The sequence below is a fragment of the Zootoca vivipara genome, chromosome 11 (genome assembly GCF_965207765.1).
Source record: "Zootoca vivipara chromosome 11, rZooViv2.hap1.1, whole genome shotgun sequence".
NCBI classification, from domain to species: domain Eukaryota; kingdom Metazoa; phylum Chordata; class Lepidosauria; order Squamata; family Lacertidae; genus Zootoca; species Zootoca vivipara.
Window position 1 is genome coordinate 28,392,868 of NC_142594.1, and position 22,005 is coordinate 28,414,872.

At 41.5% G+C, this 22,005-nt stretch overlaps 1 protein-coding gene across 2 annotated transcripts; it reads right to left on the minus strand.

Annotated features, from left to right (window-relative positions):
• Positions 1-329: 329 nt before the first annotated feature.
• On the minus strand, positions 330-21,974 carry TMEM106B (transmembrane protein 106B). 2 transcript variants are annotated; one of them, XM_035129480.3, is made up of 9 exons: positions 21,828-21,974; positions 17,660-17,730; positions 13,811-14,023; positions 10,542-10,605; positions 8,499-8,658; positions 8,236-8,376; positions 8,087-8,136; positions 6,434-6,487; positions 330-4,307 (listed from the first exon to the last, which is right to left on the minus strand). In XM_035129480.3, exons 3-9 carry the CDS (start codon positions 14,016-14,018, stop codon positions 4,169-4,171), a joined length of 816 nt encoding a protein of 271 aa, XP_034985371.1. In that variant the 5' UTR covers positions 14,019-14,023; positions 17,660-17,730; positions 21,828-21,974; the 3' UTR covers positions 330-4,168. The 2 variants fall into 2 exon arrangements, with proteins under 2 accessions (XP_034985371.1, XP_034985372.1); XM_035129481.3 differs by lacking the exon at positions 17,660-17,730.
• Positions 21,975-22,005: the final 31 nt, after the last annotated feature.

Consider the following 22,005-nt stretch of genomic DNA (forward strand, 5'->3'; position numbering starts at 1 on the left):
AGCAGATCACAGTCTCTTGGGAGTTGGGACGTACCTGGCCTAATTCCGAAGAGCCTCTACTTGCCCCACACCTGACAACACCAATAGGACTCCTAGCTAACGTAAATCCTGTACACACATACCTGGGATGAAGTCCTAATGAATTCAATGGGACCTTCTTCTTAGTAGATATTATAGGATTACATTGTGACATTCTTCTCATAAAATTCAACAATTCCCTTGGCAAGAATGCAAATTCATGATATAATGTCATTCCCTTCCAATAAAAAATTGCAAGAAGATACGAATTATTGAAGTTACATCAGAGGATCCCCAAAGGGATGTTCAAATAAGAGAACTGCATAGGGAAGTTTTATTTATCATGCTTCAAAACACTGCATACAGGTAAGTTTGCCACGCAGAATTACAGGAACAATTACAATTCTGAAATTACAAAAATAGTTATAACCTTTTAGAATTTCTATACACAAATTATCTGCCTTTTTATATAATGAGCACTAGTAGTGGTTAATTAATGAGTAGTAAGTAGGTCCATCAGGTTACTGCTTCACGGTTTTATGTAGAAATTGTTAGGAACAGAAAAATTGTAGGGCCTGCCCTACCTTTACCAGCTAAAAACATGGCAGCACAATGACAGATGTGCCACAAGTTACCTTACATTCGGCTAAAATGACAAGCACAAATTCAAGAATATTGACATGTAGGCATTTAATCGCTAATTATAGCTGATAGTCTAAATGTGGCACTGGTGTTCTGCAAATACGACTGCACTCCATACTCAAGAAAAATAAAAAGGGATTCCCCCCCCCATTTGTAGCAGCCATTTTGTATACCTACATAGCGATCACAATTTCCAGAAACAAGGCATTCAAAGACATGTGAAAGATAGCAATGAATAATACCATTTTGAATCTGTTTGCACAATAGAATTAGTTTTAAACCTGTTTTCATAAACCCTGTTGCTGTTTTATTCTGAAAAAAAAACTGCTTCAGATACGTGTCAACTCCTCCTTCTCCCCAAAGCCCCATGGCAGAAAAGTACAATGCTAGCCCAAAGGAGAGCAAACTGCAGTTTAGCATTATAAGGGAGTGCTGTGATGAATCTATGGCTCCCTGTTCTCCAACATGCAAGGAGAGAATATTGAAAGCACCCAGTTTTGGTTTTTGAATAAACCAGAGTTTTCTGTTACATCCAAACAGAAATGTGGTTTATTCTGTGATAAGGTTATAAACAAAAAAAACCCAGGATCTCACAGCAGCCCCCTCATATACCTCTAAATCAGGCATCCCCAAACTGCGGCCCTCCAAATGTTTTGGCCTACAACTCCCATGATCCCTAGCTAACAGGACCAGTGGCCAGGGATGATGGGAATTGTAGTCCAAAACATCTGGAGAGCCGAAGTTTGGGGATGCCTGCTCTAAATCATGTTTCAACTAGATCACTGTGAGAGGCCTACGCTTTATAGACTATGCCAAAAGTTTAATTACATTGGTGACGTATGAATTTCATCAAAGCATGGGTGCCTGAATAAAGTCACAAAATAGTCCAGCAGGTGTGTAGGCCTATACTGCCTACCAAAAAACCCCCAACCAAACATTAATGCTCTCAAAATTATGTTTTGTTATATAACAAGTGAGGTGGAATGCAAGAGCAGTGCCGAAAGTTACATTTCACCAAACCGCAAGTGCCTGGTTGCTGGATGTAAAACTTTTAAGGGGTGTAAAACAATCACTGTGCTTTATTTTTACTATAGAGAGCTCAAGAGAATTTCCTCAATCCATTCGTTTGTTGCGCCTTGGCACAAAGGCAGTATATAAATGCATCAAATAAATAAATGAATTACGGAAGAGGCGTTGACCACTCCAGAGTTTATTTCTTAAATCTCTTAGACCTACAACTATTATTAACGCATTAGGAAAAGTGATTTTACAGTGTTATATTCCCTATCCTTTGCTTATATTTGTTGTATTGTTTTTTTTTGTATTTTGATCAAAAAGGTTAAGACATTTTTTATTAAGAAAAGATTAATCTTCAGAATTGTAATATACTACTGTGTTTGTATATTAAGTAAGACGTGGTTTTTAAGGCCTCACTCAGGGTGCCAAATATAGCCCAATATTTATTTATTTTCATGATTTTAATAAGGCTATTCATAGAGGCTCCACTGACAGCAGAAAGCATGTTAAAAAAAACCCTGCTATGAGACGTTTTCCCACTTATGTTAACAAAGTGATTCCAAAAATGTTAAACAGCAAAATTCTATCTATACAAAGGCAGTATGCCAATTTGTGACAATGTACTTATTCCTCTATACCAGAGAAATCCCAGGATTCATAATCCCATGTAGGTTTTCTTTCTTTCTTTCCAACATCCAAACTCATACCAGTTATTGTTCCCAAGCAAAGTGCATTATCCCCATTAACATTAAAAAGAAATATATAAGAATTTACAAGTGTGGCTGTACAAATCCTGTCATATCAAGGTCTATATATACATCTGTAAATGGAAAACATATGTAAGCAAAAAAATGGGCATATAAACCAATGGTTCTTTGCTTTACTTGGGTTAGATCAAGTCCAGTGTTTTCAAATTGTTAGTAATTAGCTCATATTTTATGAGCAGGGCCTAATTTAGCTGAGTTTTAGTATTCCTTAACCAACAAAACAGAGCTTATACAACTGAGAATACAGCAAGTTGAAAATGTATCTATCTCAACAAAGCAATGACAAAATGAAGCACCTTTCACCAGTTGTCCAAGTTGGGATGCAACAAGCCCTATCCACACATAAGCAGAATAACATGGGAGCTACTGTAAAACAGTTGCACCTCATGTTGTTATTAGAAAGGAAGTAATTCCTGAAAGGTGACCGATAACCTACCACTGTAACAATTCTGTCTCCTATAGCAATTGCTTCCATTCCGAAATTACAAGAACATGGGAGTATGTCAACAGCTGTTTGCTAGACTACAACTCCCATCATCCCTGACCACTACTAGCTAGGGATGATGGGAGCTGTAGTCCAACAACAGCTGGGGAACCAAGTTTGAGAAATGCTGTGTTAGCAAGTCAAACCATACTAGGACTACACCATTCATTCAGTGTCTGCTCTATTCAGTTCAGTAAGAAGATAGTCAAACATGAGCCCTTTAAGACAATGCAATTGCTTTGACCTATGGCAATTCTCAAATTTGATTTAAGTCAAAACATGGTTGATTTTTACAAGACATTATCAGTTTTGATTGGTATATTTTACATTCACTTCAAGCTGTCAGAGGTCTAGTTATGGTATTACTCAAATGACAATGAAGTGAACTTAAGCTTAAAATGTACAACACATTCCGAGACAAGCATGTTGACCTCTTTATATTGATTGATATGGAAAACACAAAACCCATAAAAACTCATTTCAGATTTCTATAGTGAAGCTTTGAAGCACATGTATTATTTTGGGGGTTTTAAAAACAAAACCACGTTTTAATACATTTTAGTCTTCATTTTGTACCTATTGCTCTGCAAATATGCAGCAATCTAGTGGTATTCGTATATTCAATATACCCAAACATTTCAAGCAAATTATGTTTTGTGGAAAAAACAGCAGTAATAAGCACTTCGCCTATAATAAAAATGTCTAAGATCAAAATTCCAACACAGTGAAATCTGCCATATTGTTATTAATGCAAATGTGTAACCCTCTATAATGCTGCAATATGGTCAAACTTCATATAAAAAAATCACCTTAGTCATACTATTGGTGTGTTATTAGTTTACTTTCTAATACATACTTGTTAGCAGCACAGCAAAATTTATACAATTATATGGTTTCACTCTGACTTTTATCATCATGTACCCATGTTTCCATTTAGGGAAAATACAGATTTGCTGATTTAACAGCCACCCCTCCCCGCTCCCCCATAGTAACAATTTGACAGAATACTTACACATTTAGAGTGGAAAGGGAAAAGTTATCAAACATGAATATATACAGTTTGACCTTTTGCTGCTCACGCCTCCAAAGTACAGAAGCCTTCAGGGCTGCTAAATTATATACAAGTCAAACCATCTAGTACTTTAAGCAGTACTAGATATGAAAGTTCAACTTCGATGAGTAGTAAAAGAACCAAGAATTAATCTTTTTTTTTCTCCTGCAGCCAGAAACTCTGCTTCTTCTACTGAGGCGGCTGCAGCACATTTAGATACTCTGACTGTCCCAGCTGGTAAGTTGTGTTTCCACCGCAGTCAACATACTGGTACCGCTCCTGAGATATTTGTTCAGAGTGACCAAAGTAAGAGGTTGTCACGGTCACTCTTAAAAGGAAAAAAGAAAAGGGACAGAGAAGAGAGAACGAGTAAGAGTTTATACATTATATGCTATCTCAGCTTTTGGAGGTGAGTGGAGAGAGGGGGTGATCGCAATCATGACCGTGCTGGTGGGGCACCCGTATTGAGATGAAAAATCCACTGGTGGTGGCACCAAGTTGGGTTGGGGGACTGTGGGGCCTCTGGGGAAGGCTTGTTGGGCCACATCGGGCCTGCACACCCTTGGTTTAGCAAGGGAAGAAAGATCAACATCTTTCACAGCTCCAGACTGATGTATTTGGCTAGCTCCTCCATGCCATAATAGTGTATTCAACCCATTTTTGGTACCACCTAACATATTAGAAATATCTTTCTTCCGCAGTTACAGGATTTTCTGAGCTTATGGTTGTTTGACAGGGCTTTTCCTATTAGTGCAACCAACAACACACTATGCAAACATTTACTTAATATGCAAGTCCTTTAGTTTCATCCCCCAAACTCCAGTCCTGCGCCCAGTAAATCAACATCAATAAAACATATGTAGGCAGGGCAGGGAAGGGAAGGATACGAGATTGATAAAGTGCTACACTCTGGTTTTATAAAGAAACAGTTGTCACACAGCAACTGAGTTGCAACTAACTAATTTACCAGTAGGGAACCATTTTGGCTCTGTGAGGTAGATACTTATCAGGATTGGCCTTGTGGACCAAATTTGACAGGTGGGCCCACCCTGTCAATCACCTGACGTGATATGGTGATTTAAGTGCTGTAGCTCAAGGCACCTCACACAGCAAGGTGCTGCTAAAATGGAGGAAAATTCCTTTTCTTTAGTAGCAAGGGCTTCAATGCAAACACCTTCCTGATCAGGGGTTTGGGTTAAATCCTGCTGAACGGAGCAGGATTTAAGCCCCAGGATTGCAACAGCCAAGGCTTTCTTAACAGGAATTGTGGCTCTCAGTAGGCTGACTTCAGATTTCTTTTATGTACTGACAACCTTCTCTTCCAACAAACCAAGGTGGATTTGATTTAAATCAAATTGATTTAAATCACTAGTCAGTAAGACTTGATTTAAATCTTTTTTTTTTACAGACTCATTCTTGCTGGTATCATCTTAATATTTACAACCAGAGGAAGGTTTCATTTTGGGAATAATAAATTTTCAGAGTAGTTTTTAACAGTTATATCAAAAATTACTGATTTGGTTATACTATTAGAAATACATAGACCAAAAATTATGACATTCTTGTGAGGTTTAATAAGTTAACTGCTTATATTTGGACAACTTTTCCGCTGTACTTTATTGGAAGGAGAAAAATAATCATTTCCTTAGTAACAATTTAAACAATTTATTTAACTAAAACAGAAACATTATAGCATACGTATCCATGCTTGTTAACTGATGTGGTTAAACAAGTTTTTCCTTTAAAAAAACTTAGACTGAGATTTAGCACACATGAAAAACTTAAAACAAATCCTTATTTCCTGATGAATAGCCTTTGGACTATAATGTAACTTAAATAGAAAACTATCTTTAGAAAGATTTTTCCTCCAAAAGCATTTTATTTTAAAAATCTAATTTAAATTTAAAAATCCTATTTTATTATTATTATTTTAAAAACCCTAGCTGCTGTCATTTTTTATGATATTCAATGAGAGATAAAGAAAAAAAAAATGTCCTCTTATCATACGCCTCCTCTTATCGAGGTCACTCCCATACCATTGCCCTTAATGGAACACACCATTTGCTGATAAGCAAAGGGTTAAATCCTGCTACGTTGACTGTGGGAAACCAACATGCACATCCAAACTGAGCATGATTTAACACCATCTAATGAAGTGGTGCCACCCACACATCAGAGTGACACCAGTTGATTGACAGGCAGATGTGGTTTTAGAAAAAATGGCTCACTGGCCAAACTGGAACCCCCAGAGGGTCAAAATTTGCCCACGGAGCAGAGGTTCCCCACTCCGGAACTAAAATTATAATCAGTTGACACACTGAAGTTAATGGATCTAAGTCGGCCGTGCCCCTTAATGGCAAATAGAAAATACTCTTGAGTACTACGAATGTTGGATACAACCCATAGTTTAGAAAGTTAGGGCTCTGTGTAAATGAAAATGCAAAATATACTTACTGCATCATGACTACTATGTTGTGCACTTTGATAGAGGGTAGGGTGCAAAAATCACTGTAAGAAAAAAAAAGTAATGTAAGCATAATTAAAAGCTAGCAAGCTAAAACAAACACGTTAAGTTCTTAATTCTAGCTAGTGATTCCCCTTAGCTCAATTGGGAATGGGCTTAGCTAAAACGAGGTACTTAACAAAAATTGGTTGCTGGCAGGAATGGGGCTTGAACTGAACACAAATGTATCTCCCAAACTTTTCTGCTGTTCCACAAACAAAATGAAAAAAAGTATTTTGAAGTCAGAGTGATAGAAGAAAATGGGAGAAATTCAGGTTGCTTTCCTATGAGCACTGCCACGCCAGGGGAGAAAAGAAAAATGGATGGTTCCAAAGAACCCATAGTTAAGACTAACTGTTTTGGGGCGGGATGCTATACTACAGTTCGTTAAAAATGAAAGCTTCCGATCTCCTCCTTGTGACCATTACCTGGGGTGGGGGGGCAAAGAGCATGAGCCCAAGGCTCAACCAGGTTCGTTAAATAAATTAAGTATTTTCTTGAGTTACAAAAGTACAGTGGTACCTCGGGTTAAGAACTTAATTCGATCCAGAGGTCCGTTCTTAACCTGAAACGGTTCTTAACCTGAGGCGTGCTTTCGCTAATGGGGCCTCCCGCTGCCGCTGGCGTGCAATTTCCATTCTTATCCTGGGGCAAAGTTCTTAACCTGGAGCAACCACTTCCTGGTTAGCGGAGTTTGTAACCCGAAGTGTCTGTAACCCGAGGTACCACTGTACGTGTGTTGTCTCTGTATTCAGGTCATAGTCTTTTCTATCAACCAGGTTCAATTATGTAATACAGTACTAAGCCATAGTTTAGCTCAGGCATCCCCAGACTTCGGCCCTCCAGATGTTTTGGACTACAATTCCCATCTTCCCATACCACTGATCCTGTTAGCTAGGGATCATGGGAGTTGTAGGCCAAAACATCTGGAGGGCCGCAGTTTGGGGATGCCTGGTTTAGCTTCATGTGAGAATGAGGACTACCTGAATCTAGCAATTATGCCTATACTTGAAGGAGGTTTGCCCAAGGAATGTTCAACAGTTAAAATGAAAAAAATGGAGGGTGAAGGGGGTGGAGCTGTAAGTGAGCCTAATGGTCAGATGTAGAACAGGAAGGTGCTTCTCTCTGATTTCTGCTGGGCTGTCCAGCAGTAATTTCTAGACAAATGCACACCAAGAGGTTAAGCTCTCTTTCCTATGCTCTACCCACCCTCGCCCCAGCTAAAGAGGGGTAAAGTCAGAGTGATGCCACCTGAACGCTTTATTCCTTGGACAAATTTCCTTCAAGTGTAGACATACAGTTGTACCTTGGAAGTCAAATGGAATCCGTTCCAAAAACCAAAGTGCAGCTTCAGATTGGCTGCAGGAAGCTCCTGCAGCCAATCGGAAACTCCCGTTGGACGTTCAGGTTCCAAAGAACGTCCACAAACCGAAACACTCACTTCCGGGTTTGCAGCGTTCGGGAACCAAAACGTCCGAGTACCAAGGCGTTCAACAACCAAGGTACGACTGTAATTACTAGCTAGGGGCTGAGGATACCCAGCAATATTTCACTGTGGCTCCCCTTCTTGTGTGTCAGTGTACTCTAGAGAGCCAACCACTTACAACATGTAGCTCATTTCATCTTGTATAACTGTGGGCACCATATAATCGATCTGAAAAAGAAAAAGGGAAATCAGGATAAAGAATGTGAAACAAGAGATGACTGCTGCACATTCAGCCATATTGTATGGAATTAAGTCAACTACACTTACTTGTTTCATGTCCAGCGGGCCAATGTGAGTGTTATTGCTCAGCCGTGCTTTCCCAATAACAGTCTTTGAAAACTGCACCTGCGCTGTAATGTTTTCAACTTCCACCGAATAATAATTGTTGTTTGTGATGTTCAATGTGTTCTACAGAAGAGAAAATTTTTAAAATTCTAGATTAAAGAGAAGTCACCCGCATCTCAACGATCCATATACAGTAAAACGCCAACCACAGAAGGAAGCAAAAGAGAACTTAAGAATGAACATACCGTAATGTTTAAGTATATTATGCGCCTCTGTGCTTCGTAACTGACATATACTGACTTGACTCCAATGTATTCGACATCAATTGATCGAGGAAATAAGAAAAATACTGCCAGCCCAGAAAGTAGTAAGCATACAATTACAGAAGCAGTAACATAAAGTTTTCTGCAGGAAAGAGAGAAGAGACAGGTTACCAAAGTAGATACATAGATATATACACACACTATATATATAATACCTTCTTGGAGAAGCTGCATCCAACCTGCTTTGCCCTTCACCATTCACCCATTCTAAAGCAAGTTGCCGTATTGAACAGAGCATGTAGTATACACATGCTTTTTCGCAAATGCTTGGCTCCATTCTACCTAAATCCTGCAAGTATGGGAGCAAAGAGACCCAGCATAATAACAAAGCCTTCTGAGGGCCAGATCGCCCTCCCCACAAGATCATTATGCACAGCCATTAGACATTATGTCTTATGCACAGCACATTAAAACATTATGCACAGCCACTGCAACATGGTTCTGCATTTTCCCAGTCAAGGCAGAGCTAGGTTTATCTGAGCCATCCTATGATTTCTAACAGTTGGACAAAGCATCTTAGATATAGATATAGGAAGATATTGGAAAGTTAAGGGAGCTGGACCTTTCTTCTAACATCTGCAATTGGATTAAAGACTTTCTGAGAGATCGGACACAAAGAGTGAGGATTGGACCTGTTACATCTACCTCCCTGAAGCTCAGCAGTGGCACTCCACAGGGATGCGTGCTAACTCCATACCTGTATTTGTTGTATACATATGATTGCATTTCATCTGGCCCATCTACTGCAATTATTAAGTTTGCTGATGATACCACCATACAGTAATGGGTTTAATTACAGGCAGAGACGAATCTGCGTAAAGGGGGGAGGTTAAACAGGTATCCACATGGTGCTCAGAGAACAATCTGCACCTAAACATTGGCAAGACAAAGGAGATGGTGTTGGACTTTCGGAGGAAGAGAGGGGAGCTAGTCCCGTTGTATATGGGGGGGGGGGGGCTGTGTGGAGACAGTCTCTTCCTTTAAATACCTGGGAGTCCATCTTAGTGAAGACCTAACTTGGAAGGTCAGTACACCCCAGGTGGTTAGGAAGGCCCAACAGAGACTTCATTTCCTTAGGGTCTTACGAAAGAACAAGGTTGGACAGCAACATTGATTTCCTTATATTGATCCACGATAGAAAGTGTTCTCTCATACTGCATTACGGTGTGGTATGCTGGTTTGACAGCCATGGACAGAGTCTCTACAGAGGGTGGTGAAAACAGCACACAATATCGTGGGCTGTCCCCTGAGTCCGCTAGATGTTATCGTGGGAGACCATTGATTGCCTCAGAAGAGCAAGGAACATTCTCAGGGATGACTCACACCCTGGCCAGCACCTTTTTAATCATAAAGCAGCACAATAAGCCACACCAACAGGTTAAAGAACAGTTTCTACCCATAGGCCGTAAGGCTGCTGAATGGAAGACAGCAACATTGCAGCTGACTTCCGGGGTTGCTGGTCATACGACAGCACACAGAGTGTAACAAGCACTGAGAGATTGGGGGGGGGGCTCATTTAATCTCACTGTAAACAAGTGGTACAGTGACAATAAAGTATTTCTATTATATATAATGGCAGAGAAAACCCAATAGTATGAACGAGAAAGAGTGGGGCAGATGGAGGAGCCCACCTTGGATGCCAGCGTTCTTCACTGAAGCCCTTGAGAACACTACAGTGACCTGAACCATAGTAAGCACCTCCCCTCAAAATCACTCAAAGGAACACGACAGTGCTTCAGTGTTGATAGAACTTTGTGACAATAGTACACAAGAACACTTCTAGCAAAGCAGCCACCTATCATCACACAAAAAATGGCTTATGAGGTTGGTGGAAATTATCCCCGAGTACTCAAAATCCACATAGTGAACAGCATCAGCATTACATCTTTTTATTCTAGATTTGGATAGACCAAACCCAGCTTGAATAATCCATGGACAACACATGTAAGCTTCTGTAAAACTTACGTTCTTCTTGGCCTCAGTCTCTGATCACTGTATGGAATCAGGGCGACAAGCTGATTTTCCTGACCTACAAATAAGAACATAACTTCAGTATCTTGAGTTTCCACCCATGTTCGATGCAGCTAAAAAGAATCAATAAAACGTGTAGCATCCTAGGATGATAAAAATGACTTGTCTGCAGTACTACAGCTCTGCACTGAATCCTTTCGCAGTCTACTAAATTGAAGAAAAATGTGCAATAAAACTATCAAGAGGCAATTTCTTTGAAGGAAATTTGTTTCAGAAGAAAACTGGTTTGGAGTTTTTTGACATGCCACTTCGCTCTGTGCTGCCTTTTCATCTGTGGCATCGTGCCTCTGAAGGCTTCCCCCAAGAGGAGTCCTGTTTGCACCTGCTTTCTTTTTGGTGCCAAGTGAAAACCTTTTTATTTGTCCATGGCTTTCAGAGGTTTGCAGTTTTAGATTATATGCATTTTATGCTCCCATTTTATTTAGCTCTGCCTTGCTTTTATTGTGTACTATATTGTGGTTTTAGTTTGAGAACTGCCATGAGAGTTTGGGCGGAAGGGCAGCTAATAAATATGTTAAAAGAAATAAAGATAAAATGGCAAGTAAGGCTGAAAAATGGCAGGGGCTACACTGTACCTGAAACTGCACCAGTACAAGACATGCATGGCAGATCACAGACCATAGCTCAGTCATAGGCAACCTTGGCTCTCCAGATGTTTTGGAACTACAACTCCCATGAACCCTAGCTAAAAAGGCCAGTGGTCAGGCATCATGGGAGTTGTAGTTCCAAAACATCTGGAGAGCCAAGGTTGCCAATGCCTGCCATAGCTGCTCCCATCACCTAAGCACGTGTTGTCTCAATTAGGTCAGAAAATTATTTGCTCTTGTGCTTTGAACTGCTACAATATGATGAGAAATTCAACTGGTGCCACTTTCCATGACTGTAGTTGCATGACAAATACGTGCACGGCTAGTGATGTTAAATTCTCGATAATAATCTTTTGGAGAATATTCTCAAGAATATCCTCGATTAATGAGAATATTAGAGAGTTTTCATTTAAAATAGGAGAATATTCATTTTAATTCACTGAAAATGATATAAAAACCAGTTACTGGCACTTAATAAGAATATAAAAAGGTAAAGGTAAAGGGACCCCTGACCATTAGGTCCAGTCGTGACCGACTCTGGGATTGCGCGCTCATCTCGCATTATTGGCCGAGGGAGCCAGCGTATAGCTTCCAGGTCATGTGGCCAGCATGACAAAGCCGCTTCTGGCAGACCAGAGCAGCACATGGAAACGCCGTTTACCTTCCCGCTGTAGCGGTTCCTATTTATCTACTTGCATTTTGACGTGCTTTCGAACTGCTAGGTTGGCAGGAGCTGGGACCAAGCAACGGGAGCTCACCCCGTCACAGGGATTCGAACCGCCGACCTTCTGATCAGCAAGCACTAGGCTCAGTGGTTTAACCACAGCGCCACCTGGGTCCCTTTAATAAGAATATAGAAACGTTTAAATCAAGGCCAGCTCACATGCTGTTACACATAATTGTACAGGCCTAGGTACTTTAAATGTATAAAGCATAAAAGCCACTTTCTGTAAAAAAATAAAAAATCACACTGTATGGCCAAGGGTATAGAATTGCTAAGAATAAGGTCACACCAAAATTTGTACACATAATTGTACAGGCCTAGGTACTTTAAATGTATAAAGCATAAAAGCCACTTTCTGTAAAAAAATAAAAAATCACACTGTATGGCCAAGGGTATAGAATTGCTAAGAATAAGGTCACACCAAAATTTGGGGGGGGGGGAGGCTATTACATATAGTTTTCCCCTCAAACTTCATTCAAAACATACTCTGCTGCAGGCTTTAAGTTTAGCCTTCTGTATCAATAGGATTGTTTAGAATTTACCCCTATTAACATATAAGCAATTCGAATTTACCCCTATTAACATATAATCAATTCGAAGAATTGATGCTTTTGAATTATGGTGCTGGAGGAGACTCTTGAGAGTCCCATGGACTGCTAGAAGATCAAACCTATCCATTCTTAAGGAAATCAGCCCTGAGTGCTCCCTGGAAGGACAGATCGTGAAGCTGAGGCTCCAATACTTTGGCCACCTCATGAGAAGAGAAGAATCCTTGTAAAAGACCCTGATGTTGGGAAAGATTGAGGGCACTAGGAGAAGGGGACGTCAGAGGACAAGATGGTTGGACAGTGTTCTCGAAGCTACGAACATGAGTTTGACCAAACTGCGGGAGGCAGTGCAAGACAGGAGTGCCTGGCGTGCTCTGGTCCATGGGGTCACGAAGAGTCGGACACGACTAAACGACTAAACAACAACAACAACAACATATAAGCAATTTATATTTATGTAAATGTTACTGTATACTGAGTAACATTAGCTTTAGCTACCAGTTACATTATACAATATACTAGCACCATCTTAAGGGATTCCCAGTTGCATATTAGCATAACTTTAACAAGTAAGCACAACTCTACAGAGGCCATCAGATAAAAGTTCTAACATTTCCAAATTTAAAAATGAGGAAAAAATAGCTTTAAAATGGTAAAAGGACCATGACTGGATGAAAAACTAAGCTGTAGTTTGCTTTAACAATGTTTTGTTGAGGAAACCAGAATCCTGCTCACAGATAATAAACTAAACCATGGCTTGTTTTGCCTTGTGTTGACTGATGGTTGCCTTCTTGCATTGTGGATGCCCACCTGCCATATCTGCAACTGAAAACTGGCAAGGTATCACATTAGTATTGTTTAAAAAGTTCAATGTGATTTTCTATGAATTTGGTGAATAAAGCGAGAGAGAAAATCAAAGGACCCAAATCCAAGGTTATCCCACCATAAGTCTTTCAATAATACAGTGGTACCTCGACTTACGAAGACGATCCGTTCCGTGGCGCTCTTCATAAGTCGAGGTTTTCAGGTGTCGAGGCGCCCATTCTGCGCATGCGCAAAACGCGATTTTGCGCTTCTGAGCATGCGCGGACTGCGCGCGTGGCGAAAAGACTTCCGGGGTTGTCGACTTCGTAAGTCGAAACCTTTGGAAGTCAAAGCATTCGTATGTCGAGGTACCACTGTATTCTCAGGTACAAAAAAGGCCAGCAAAACATATCAGTACTCGGTCATCATACACTTTCTACAACAGATAAGCATAAGGACTAACAGGGACTTGAAGAGGAGGAAGACAAAAACATATTTAGCACTTTATCATTTAGACTGTTTCATGCATTTTAGACATACCACGTGGAATTCTCCCTGTTCCCTGGCACGTTGGACATGTGACGCTATCTCTACCCGTGAATTCAACATATGGGAACTGTGACACATCTCCATTTCTTCCATCTTCACTGTGAGATTCTGAGTGAACTAATCCCTTCCTCATGTTGTCCGTTGATGAAACCCCATCTTCTTTAGATCCATGTAAAGGCATTGAAAGAGACTTCCCCATGCTTGCTGGTAGGAAAAGTTAAGAGGCAGACTTTAGACCCTGGAGGCATTTGTTTATATATAGGAGGCTTCATTTGGAGAGCTATGAACTCATTCGTAGTCTCTTTGTATTGGATTCCCTGTCCACCGCTTAGAGACAACTGGGACTGCTATGGTACATATTGTTGAATTGAATAAATGAAAACACTAAAACTATGGTTCAGCTTGCTGAGATAAACCACTGCCCACCAGGAAAACATTCAGGGAGACTTGCTTGTAACTTGTTAGCAGGGAGCCTAGAAAAGGAGGCAAACTGCCATAATCGTGACTGGCTCAGTTCAGATGTAATATTTAACCATGACTGATGCAAGCCATAATGTGCAAACCTCAGACACTGTGGTCTCCCATCCTGGTTTGGTTGCAAGCCAATTCTTCATCACAGTTGAAGTATTCAGTTGCAACACATAATCCCAATTAAGGAAAACAAACAGTTGTTCAGCATTATGTCTGTGAAAGACTGAGGAGGTGTTTAGTACTGTTTTGTTGTGTTATTTTATATTCTGTTGGAAGCCACTCAGAGTGGCTTGGGCAACCCAGTCAGATAAGCAGGATATAAGTGATATATCATCACCACCTGCTTTTTCTGATTGGGGGAAAAAGTTACATTGTTTCAAGAATAATCACCACCCATACATTCATTTATGGGAATTATGTCACAAGTTTCTAGTTGTGTGCAGAATCTTTAGTTATAGAGAATACATTCTTCATAATACCTACCTCTTGGTTTTATTTTAGTACTATATATGTTGCTGCAAAGCTACTCATGTGTACCACTCAATACACTAATCCTACACTTGTTCCTCACAAATCATCCTGACAGCCAGAAACCAGAACATGTAAATATTGATCTGAAATCCTGGAATCAGCTGTTCCAGTCTCCGAGAGAGTCATCTGTAAGAACACTAAACATGTAGGGTTGCCAACTTTTAAAGATAGGGCTCCTGTGCTTTTAGCAGCACGATGAATTGAAATCCACAGCAATGTTACGTGTGTTCTCAGCTGAATGGGCTATCCCTGCTTTGCCTTTACTCTGCTTCAGGGATGGGGAACCGGCAGCAGATCAAACCTGACCACTGGCCACGCTGGCTAGAGCTGATGGAAACTGCAGTCCAACAATGTCTTTTCCATTTCCCTGCTATACTTGCAGAACTTTGAATAACGGAGCCCAGAACGGGACTGGGGGCAGTTTGAAATGAGGTCCCTCTACCCAGCTCCCCTAGCTAAGCTGGCCTCCTGCTGACTGTGAGTGGGGAGTCGGCCAGGAGGCTGGGAACAGGTGGGGCTGAGCTGGCCCAGGATGCCTTGGATCCCAACCAGTTATACTACTATGTGATGGCATGAGCCAGATCCAGGATGGTGCGGCTATATGCACCCACATATCTTCTTCTGTGCATGGCAGGCCTGCAGGTACAGTGGTGGCCTTGCCGCTTCATACAGCTCTGCCAGCCAGCGGCTGGGGTACAGATTGCAGCCTAAAATTTCCTGGACTATGGGAAGGCTTGCTGGGTCAGGGTTTAAAGTCAGCTGAGTTAAAGATAAAACAGGCAGTTATCACACTGGACATTTGGACAGTGTGCTAGCTGTGATAAGACAACTACTTAAATGAAAAATAAACATCAATTCAGGTACTGCTGTGTGACTAGAGGAATTGTGAAACTATGCAGTAATGGAACTCAGAGCAAGCCAGTATCTGATAGGGTTAGCTTGGCTTGGACCACTGTATTTTAGATAGATAGATCAAACTGTATCAAAATAACTATGAATTTTATTATAAGACTGTATTCCTGTGCATGTTAACCTGGGAATAAATCCTTTAGAACATGCATATTAAGACTATGTAATACTAGGGCTGCCATACGACTGGAATTTCCCAGACATAGCCAGGATTTGTCTGTTGAAAATGGTGTCTAGTTAGATTTTTTGAAAAGTGCCTAAATTTTCCAGGAAAACGTGGGCTTATGGCAGCCCATATCTGAAATGTTGATTTTCCTAAGTGATTTTCACTTTTTTATGACAACCCTATGTAATACTGAAGAGGTGCTGCTGAATCAAATATTTAAAAAACAGTTGTAGCAGTTTGCTCTGGTCCACAAAAACAAAACAAACTGTCCCAAAATGCAAGTAGGACACACAGTTACACAGCAACCTAATGCCTAATAATTTAATGCAAACTAATTATAGTAATTAGTTTAAGCTCTGCTCATAATATATTTCTTTCAGAATCAAGTATTCAGAGTCCTAATCAGTGACAGAAAGTTTATTTTGGGGTGCCTGGGATTTTTCCTAGCTATACATATGTAAATATTTCCTTACTGGGAGGGTTCCCATCCCCTATCAAAACAAATGGAATTCACAAAAGGTCATAGTCACCAGGATTTTAACCCTTTCTGCATTTTCCCAAGAAACAAAATTATTCATTAAAACTACTTGAGAAAATGAGTATAATTTCCACAACACCCAAATTAAAACAGCAGTTCTGTTGCACCTTTTGATATTAATAACAATGAATGACTAGGGCTACAGCATCTTTCCCATTAGAAAAGAAACAAGAGATCAAGAGTTATATGTAAGCCATTTTCAGAGGAAACCCATTTAAAATGGAGGTAAGTTATTCATGACCTGCTTAAATCCATTAATTTTAATAGGTCTACTCTGAACATGACTTACATACAAACGAAGTCATAATCTCAGTGCATATGTAATACATAATGACTGCTGATGCAAACCACCACTTGCAAATTACTAATCATTATTTAGCACTCATCCTCTGAGAAGAGGGAGGAATATTTAATACTCTGTAATATAAACACAAGTAAGAAGCTCTATGATGAATCTTAGATTTCTAAACTTCCCAGATCCAAAGCATACATAAGATGACAAAGGCCTTGTAAACAGTAGACACCAAATGTCTCCAAGACCTAACTCAAGAAACAATTATGGAGTGAAGGAAGGAAATGGGATATAGCAAGGATGGACAATGTGCAACAACTTCTAGATGTGGATCCCTTTTAGGCTGCAACTAAGAGGAATAAGCCTTACTAAACTCATCCGCAGTTACTTCTGTGTAGACCTGACTAGGACTGCAATGTTAAGCCTGCTGCAGCAAAAACAAAACCGTAGCACCTTAAAGATGGAAAGAAATCTGAAAAGCAAAGGTAGCTATCACATAAGAACAATCCTTCCAAATCCACAAAAATGGGCAAACCTTTTATTGGGAGGACCAACCGGAATGTTGCAGAATAGCATGCAAGCGTTGGACTTGCACCATACTAAAAAAAAGTGGGGGGGATTGAGTCTACCAAAAAACGCATGCCATAGCATGTCTTTAAAAAGCACCCTATCTTTTAATAAAAGATGTAGCCAAGAAGGGGAAATTTCAAGCAAATTAAACCCCTCTCCTGACCCCTGCAAACGAGGACAATCTCCTCCTGCTCCTCAGTCAACCCCCACCTCCCTTCTGCTTCCCATCCCTCAGGTAACAGCAGGGTGTGTGTCTGTGGTCAGAGCCCCTTCCCTCCCTCTGTTATCACCTGCCCCTTCCCCAACAGCCTCGCTCCAGAAGGCAGCAGGTGTGCAGTTTCTTTTTGGTTCAGCCTGCCTCACCTGCGTCCCCTGGCCGCGCTCCCTCCTCTTCCACCGCCTTTCTCCTCCTCCTGCAGGTATGGGCGCTTCACCTGAAGGGGCAAAAACGACACATGGAAGACCCTCCAGAAGCAGCCGCTGTTAAGTTATTCAGTGATAACAGCGAGGGTGAAGCAATCAATTTGCAGGTCAGTCGCCGCGCGAACACACCACGCAACGCGATGCCTTGGGAGTGCTACGCGGGCGCGGGGCCCCCGGGTATTTTCTCCCTCCCTGTGACGTAGCCCGGCAGAAAGAAGCTCCAGAGGGGAGCCCCTGCTCTCCCCGTTTCTGCAAGTCACACGAACACACACACACGGCTCTGGTGCCCAGCCTAGCTGCACGGCTTGCAAGCTGCAACATCAGGGAAGGCGCACGCCATTAAAAAACTAAACATTAAAGTGGCTCCGGTAGGTTGCTTCTCCCTCCCTCTTCGGGACCCAGGAGACGAGTTTCCTAAGAGAGGCGGAGGAGGGGGTTGTTTTGCAAAAATGGCTGGCTTTATGGGAGATGTAGTAGGATGCTGAGCAGGAGAGTGAGCATCCAGGACTACAGCTCCCAGCATGCTCTCTGTTTCTCTTTCCATCCTCTCACAGCTTTTCACATACTGTACTGCCCTTTTCAGGAATTAAAGAGGGGTCCTGTTTCTTTTCTGCTCCTCACCCCCCCCCCCCCATTCCCGGGCTGCCTAAGAAAGAAAATAGTCGCTTGAGTTTGTATGGAGGAGTCTAAAAATTGTAAAATGCAGTGCTTACAGGCTGCAACATCCTGCAACTACAGGCCAGAAGGGCAGAAAAGAGCAGGGGGCTCTATGTGCATGTGTGTTGTCCCTGCCCATGTAGGGCTTTTGTCACTCAAGTTGCCCTGTGCTTAAAAATAAGTAGTGAGAAGAGAGCAATGCATATAATGAGCAATTTATTCTCAAAAATACCAACTCTGGAATTACTGCTGTTTTCATTGCAAAGCGTTTTAAAGAGGGAATTAAATTATGTAATATAGCATATAAATAATATGGAGCATAAAGCAAATATAAAAAATCCATTAAAAAACAGAGTTTGCTCAGTACACACCCGCTCACTCAATACCTAAACTAATTCCACACCCGCTAGCACACCAGGTTAAACACATAGCATTTGGCCAAAATGATACCATTTGTTTGGCAGCTGTAGTATTATGTTGATAGTATATTGTCTAATTTTCCATTAAGTTGTACTTAAATGAAGATTGTTTTGTTGCATTTTAACGTCCTTCAGTCTGGAATTATGTGAACGATTAAGAGTAGGTTATAAATAATTTTATATTGTAAACCACCCTGTTTTTCCTCAGATGAAGGGGAGTAAAGAAATTTAATAAATAAAATAATTTAAATAAATAAGTAAAACATATTATGTGGTGCTAGAGCTTAAATTTTCTTCAAAACAGCTCTTGTTCCCAAACTTTGGGAAGGACCATAGTTCAGTGGTAAAGCACGCACTTTGCATTCAAAATTTCCCAGGCTCAATTCCACATGGGGCTGAGAAAGATACCTGCCTGAAATCTTGGGACAATACTGGTTAAATGGACCAATGAATTTGGTATAAGAAGAAACTCTTGCCTGAAACTCTGAGTGCAAATCAGTGAAAACAATACTGAGCTAGGTCAATCAATGGTCTGATTCAGTATAAGGCAGCTTCCTTAGGTTTATTATTACAGGAAAAGCTCTTTCTCAAATCCAAATAAATAATATACTCACAGGAGGGCTGTTTCTGCCGTGGAAGGGGTAGATCTTTAAACAGTTTAAAGTATCTTGGAATTGAAATACAGTGGTACCTCTGGTTGCGGACAAGATCCGTTCCAGGGTGCCGTTTACACCTCGAAAATTCTGCAACCAGAGTGGCATTTCTGCGCACGCATGAAGCGTGATAAGAGCGCTTATGCACATGCGCAATAGAGCACCTCTGTGCATGCGTTAAGTGTGCAGGATGCTTCTGCGCGTGCAGCGAAACCCAGAAGTAAACACTTCCGGGTTTGCCGCGTTCGCAAGCTGAAAAGACGCAACATGAAGCGGATGCAACATGAGGTATGACTGTAGTGGTGTGAAAATAGAGAACAGGGATGCACATCATTGAGGCATGCATCCCTCAACCCCATGAGGGGAAGCAAAAATAAGCCTTCTCCCCAAACACTGTAGCATTCCAGTTCAGATCTTAGATTAGCAGAATAGTCCTGAATTTCATGGGGTAATTTAATATGCCTAGGCTGCTGAGGAACAAGATGAGGTGAGCAAGAAGCTACCGGTACTCATTTAGACCTGGAGCTCACCTGTCTCCTGTTGCCAAACTATGAGAGGAGGGTGACTTTCCAATCATTCTCCTCTCCCATATTCCTCAATGGCTACCAACTTCTCCAGGCATCCCCAAACTTCGGCCCTCCAGATGTTTTGGACTACAATTCCCATCATCCCTGACCACTGGTCCTGTTAGCTAGGGATCATGGGAGTTGTAGGCCAAAACATCTGGAGGGCCGCAGTTTGGGGATGCCTGAACTTCTCATTACTTAAAAGAAGCCTGTAACAGAGTTTGGTTTGGATCACAGAAGCAATCCAAACTGCCATACAATGAAACTGAAACTGTGCAGCAACTTAGCACTTAATCATTATTTTAACAGATTTTTTTTATTTAATTCATTCATTAAGCACACTTAACCCCTTTTATTTTTTAAAAAAACTTTCAGAGGTCACTGAAAGACAAAAGAAAGTTAAAAAGGGATTCACAACAATACAATTCAAAGCAAGAACAGTAAAAAGCAACAGTGCCTCAAAGGCACAGAGTAATTATATTATGGAGAAGAAGAGCCATTTCCAATTCTCAGGTTTCAGAACCATATCTGAATTCACGAGAAGCAACAAAATGCTGTAATCACGTGTGGGTTTTTCCGCTGTGGTGTATCCCATCACACCCAAATTACGAACACACCTGTACTGATGCACTTCTCTGCAACTCTAGTAGGGAGTGAGTAATTATTAGTTGCTTGTTCCTGATTCCAAAAAATAAAGATTTTATTTATTGTGCAATGAGAAACTGCAATGCAGACTCTTCCTCAATACTGTACAGAAGAAGTAGAGAGGAAGTAATGATTTAGCATTTCTTTATCTACTGGACCACAGGCAGGAGCCCTTAACATCTACCTACAATATAAATGCTTGTCTCAAGAAGCGCTTTAGTTGGCATTAGATTTCAGACACCCTCTATATACAAACCCTGTCTCAATATATTATTATTATTAATTGAATTTATATACAGTACTGCCATATACCGGCAGCTCTCAGGGCGATTCACAGGATAAAATCAGAATATAAAACCACAAAGTACATAATCAAAATAAAAACAACAACCCAATGACCCAAGAGAAAAGCTGGGACCCCACACTTGCTCGTCCAGGGCAAACAGACGATGGGAAGTAAACGTACGGTAATTAGGCACCGAAATGCTGAGGCTTAACTCCAGAAAGACGCAAGAAAGGCAATAAGGCAACGGAATAAATGGCACACGCACACCTCGAATCCTGGGAACTGTAGTTTACCTTCGCACAGCTACTATTACCAGCACTACACTTCCCAGGATTTCTTTAAATGTGTTTTACATGTATGTTGCAAGACGTAGCAGCAATGCCACCAGGAAAGGGCCGCCGGTTCCAAGGCCTCCCCAAACCTAACCCTCTCAGAGGCCCCGACAGAAATGACAGGGCAGCAGCACAACTCCTTCCTCTCTTTCGCCCCCCCCCCCCAAAAAAAATCTGCACTCAAAGCAGGGACCTGATACCTAGGAAAAGGCTGTACAGTATATGTATTAGGACGGCGGCCCAAATTCCCAATGGATTACCCCATCGCCCCCACTGGCGATGCATTTATTTATTCCTGCGCGCACACGCACACACAGAGAGAGAATCCCAGGATGCGTGCAGGCCTTGATCCCTCCCACCCACCACTCTGGGCCAGAGTTGCTCGTCGGAACGCGCAGCTGATGCCATAAGCAGAAAAACAAAACCACCCGTGCGCGCACGCGCGCTCACGCACCCAAAGGTGCCCCGACCTCCCCCTCCTCCGAGCACCAGGCTAGCAACACCCGCTTGCCCAGCCCTCCCTCCTCGCCCAGCTCCCCACGAAACTCACCGCACGCCCCCGAGCCTTTTCTCCAAGCGAAAGGAGCGCGGCTTGTTTTTGTGGGGCTTCTTTTTCCCTTTGGCTCAGGCGCCTCCCTCCGCTCCCGGTGTAGCAACCTAAACAGCTGCCCGTCGAGTTCTACGGCGAAAGGCGACTGAGCATGCTCCGTAGCAGACGCTGAAGCCCT

What these genes read in the sequence shown, in the direction of transcription:
- TMEM106B (XM_035129481.3), bottom strand. Translation starts at nt 14,018, where the DNA reads ATGGGGAAGTCTCTTTCAATGCCTTTACATGGATCTAAAGAAGATGGG. An exon ending in GCCCGCTGGACATGAAACAA is followed by an intron (nt 8,137 to 8,235) that starts GTAAGTGTAGTT and finishes TTTCTTTTTCAG; the next exon opens with ATCGATTATATGGTGCCCAC. An exon ending in GATGAAATGAGCTACATGTT is followed by an intron (nt 6,488 to 8,086) that starts GTAAGTGGTTGG and finishes TTTTTCTTACAG; the next exon opens with TGATTTTTGCACCCTACCCT.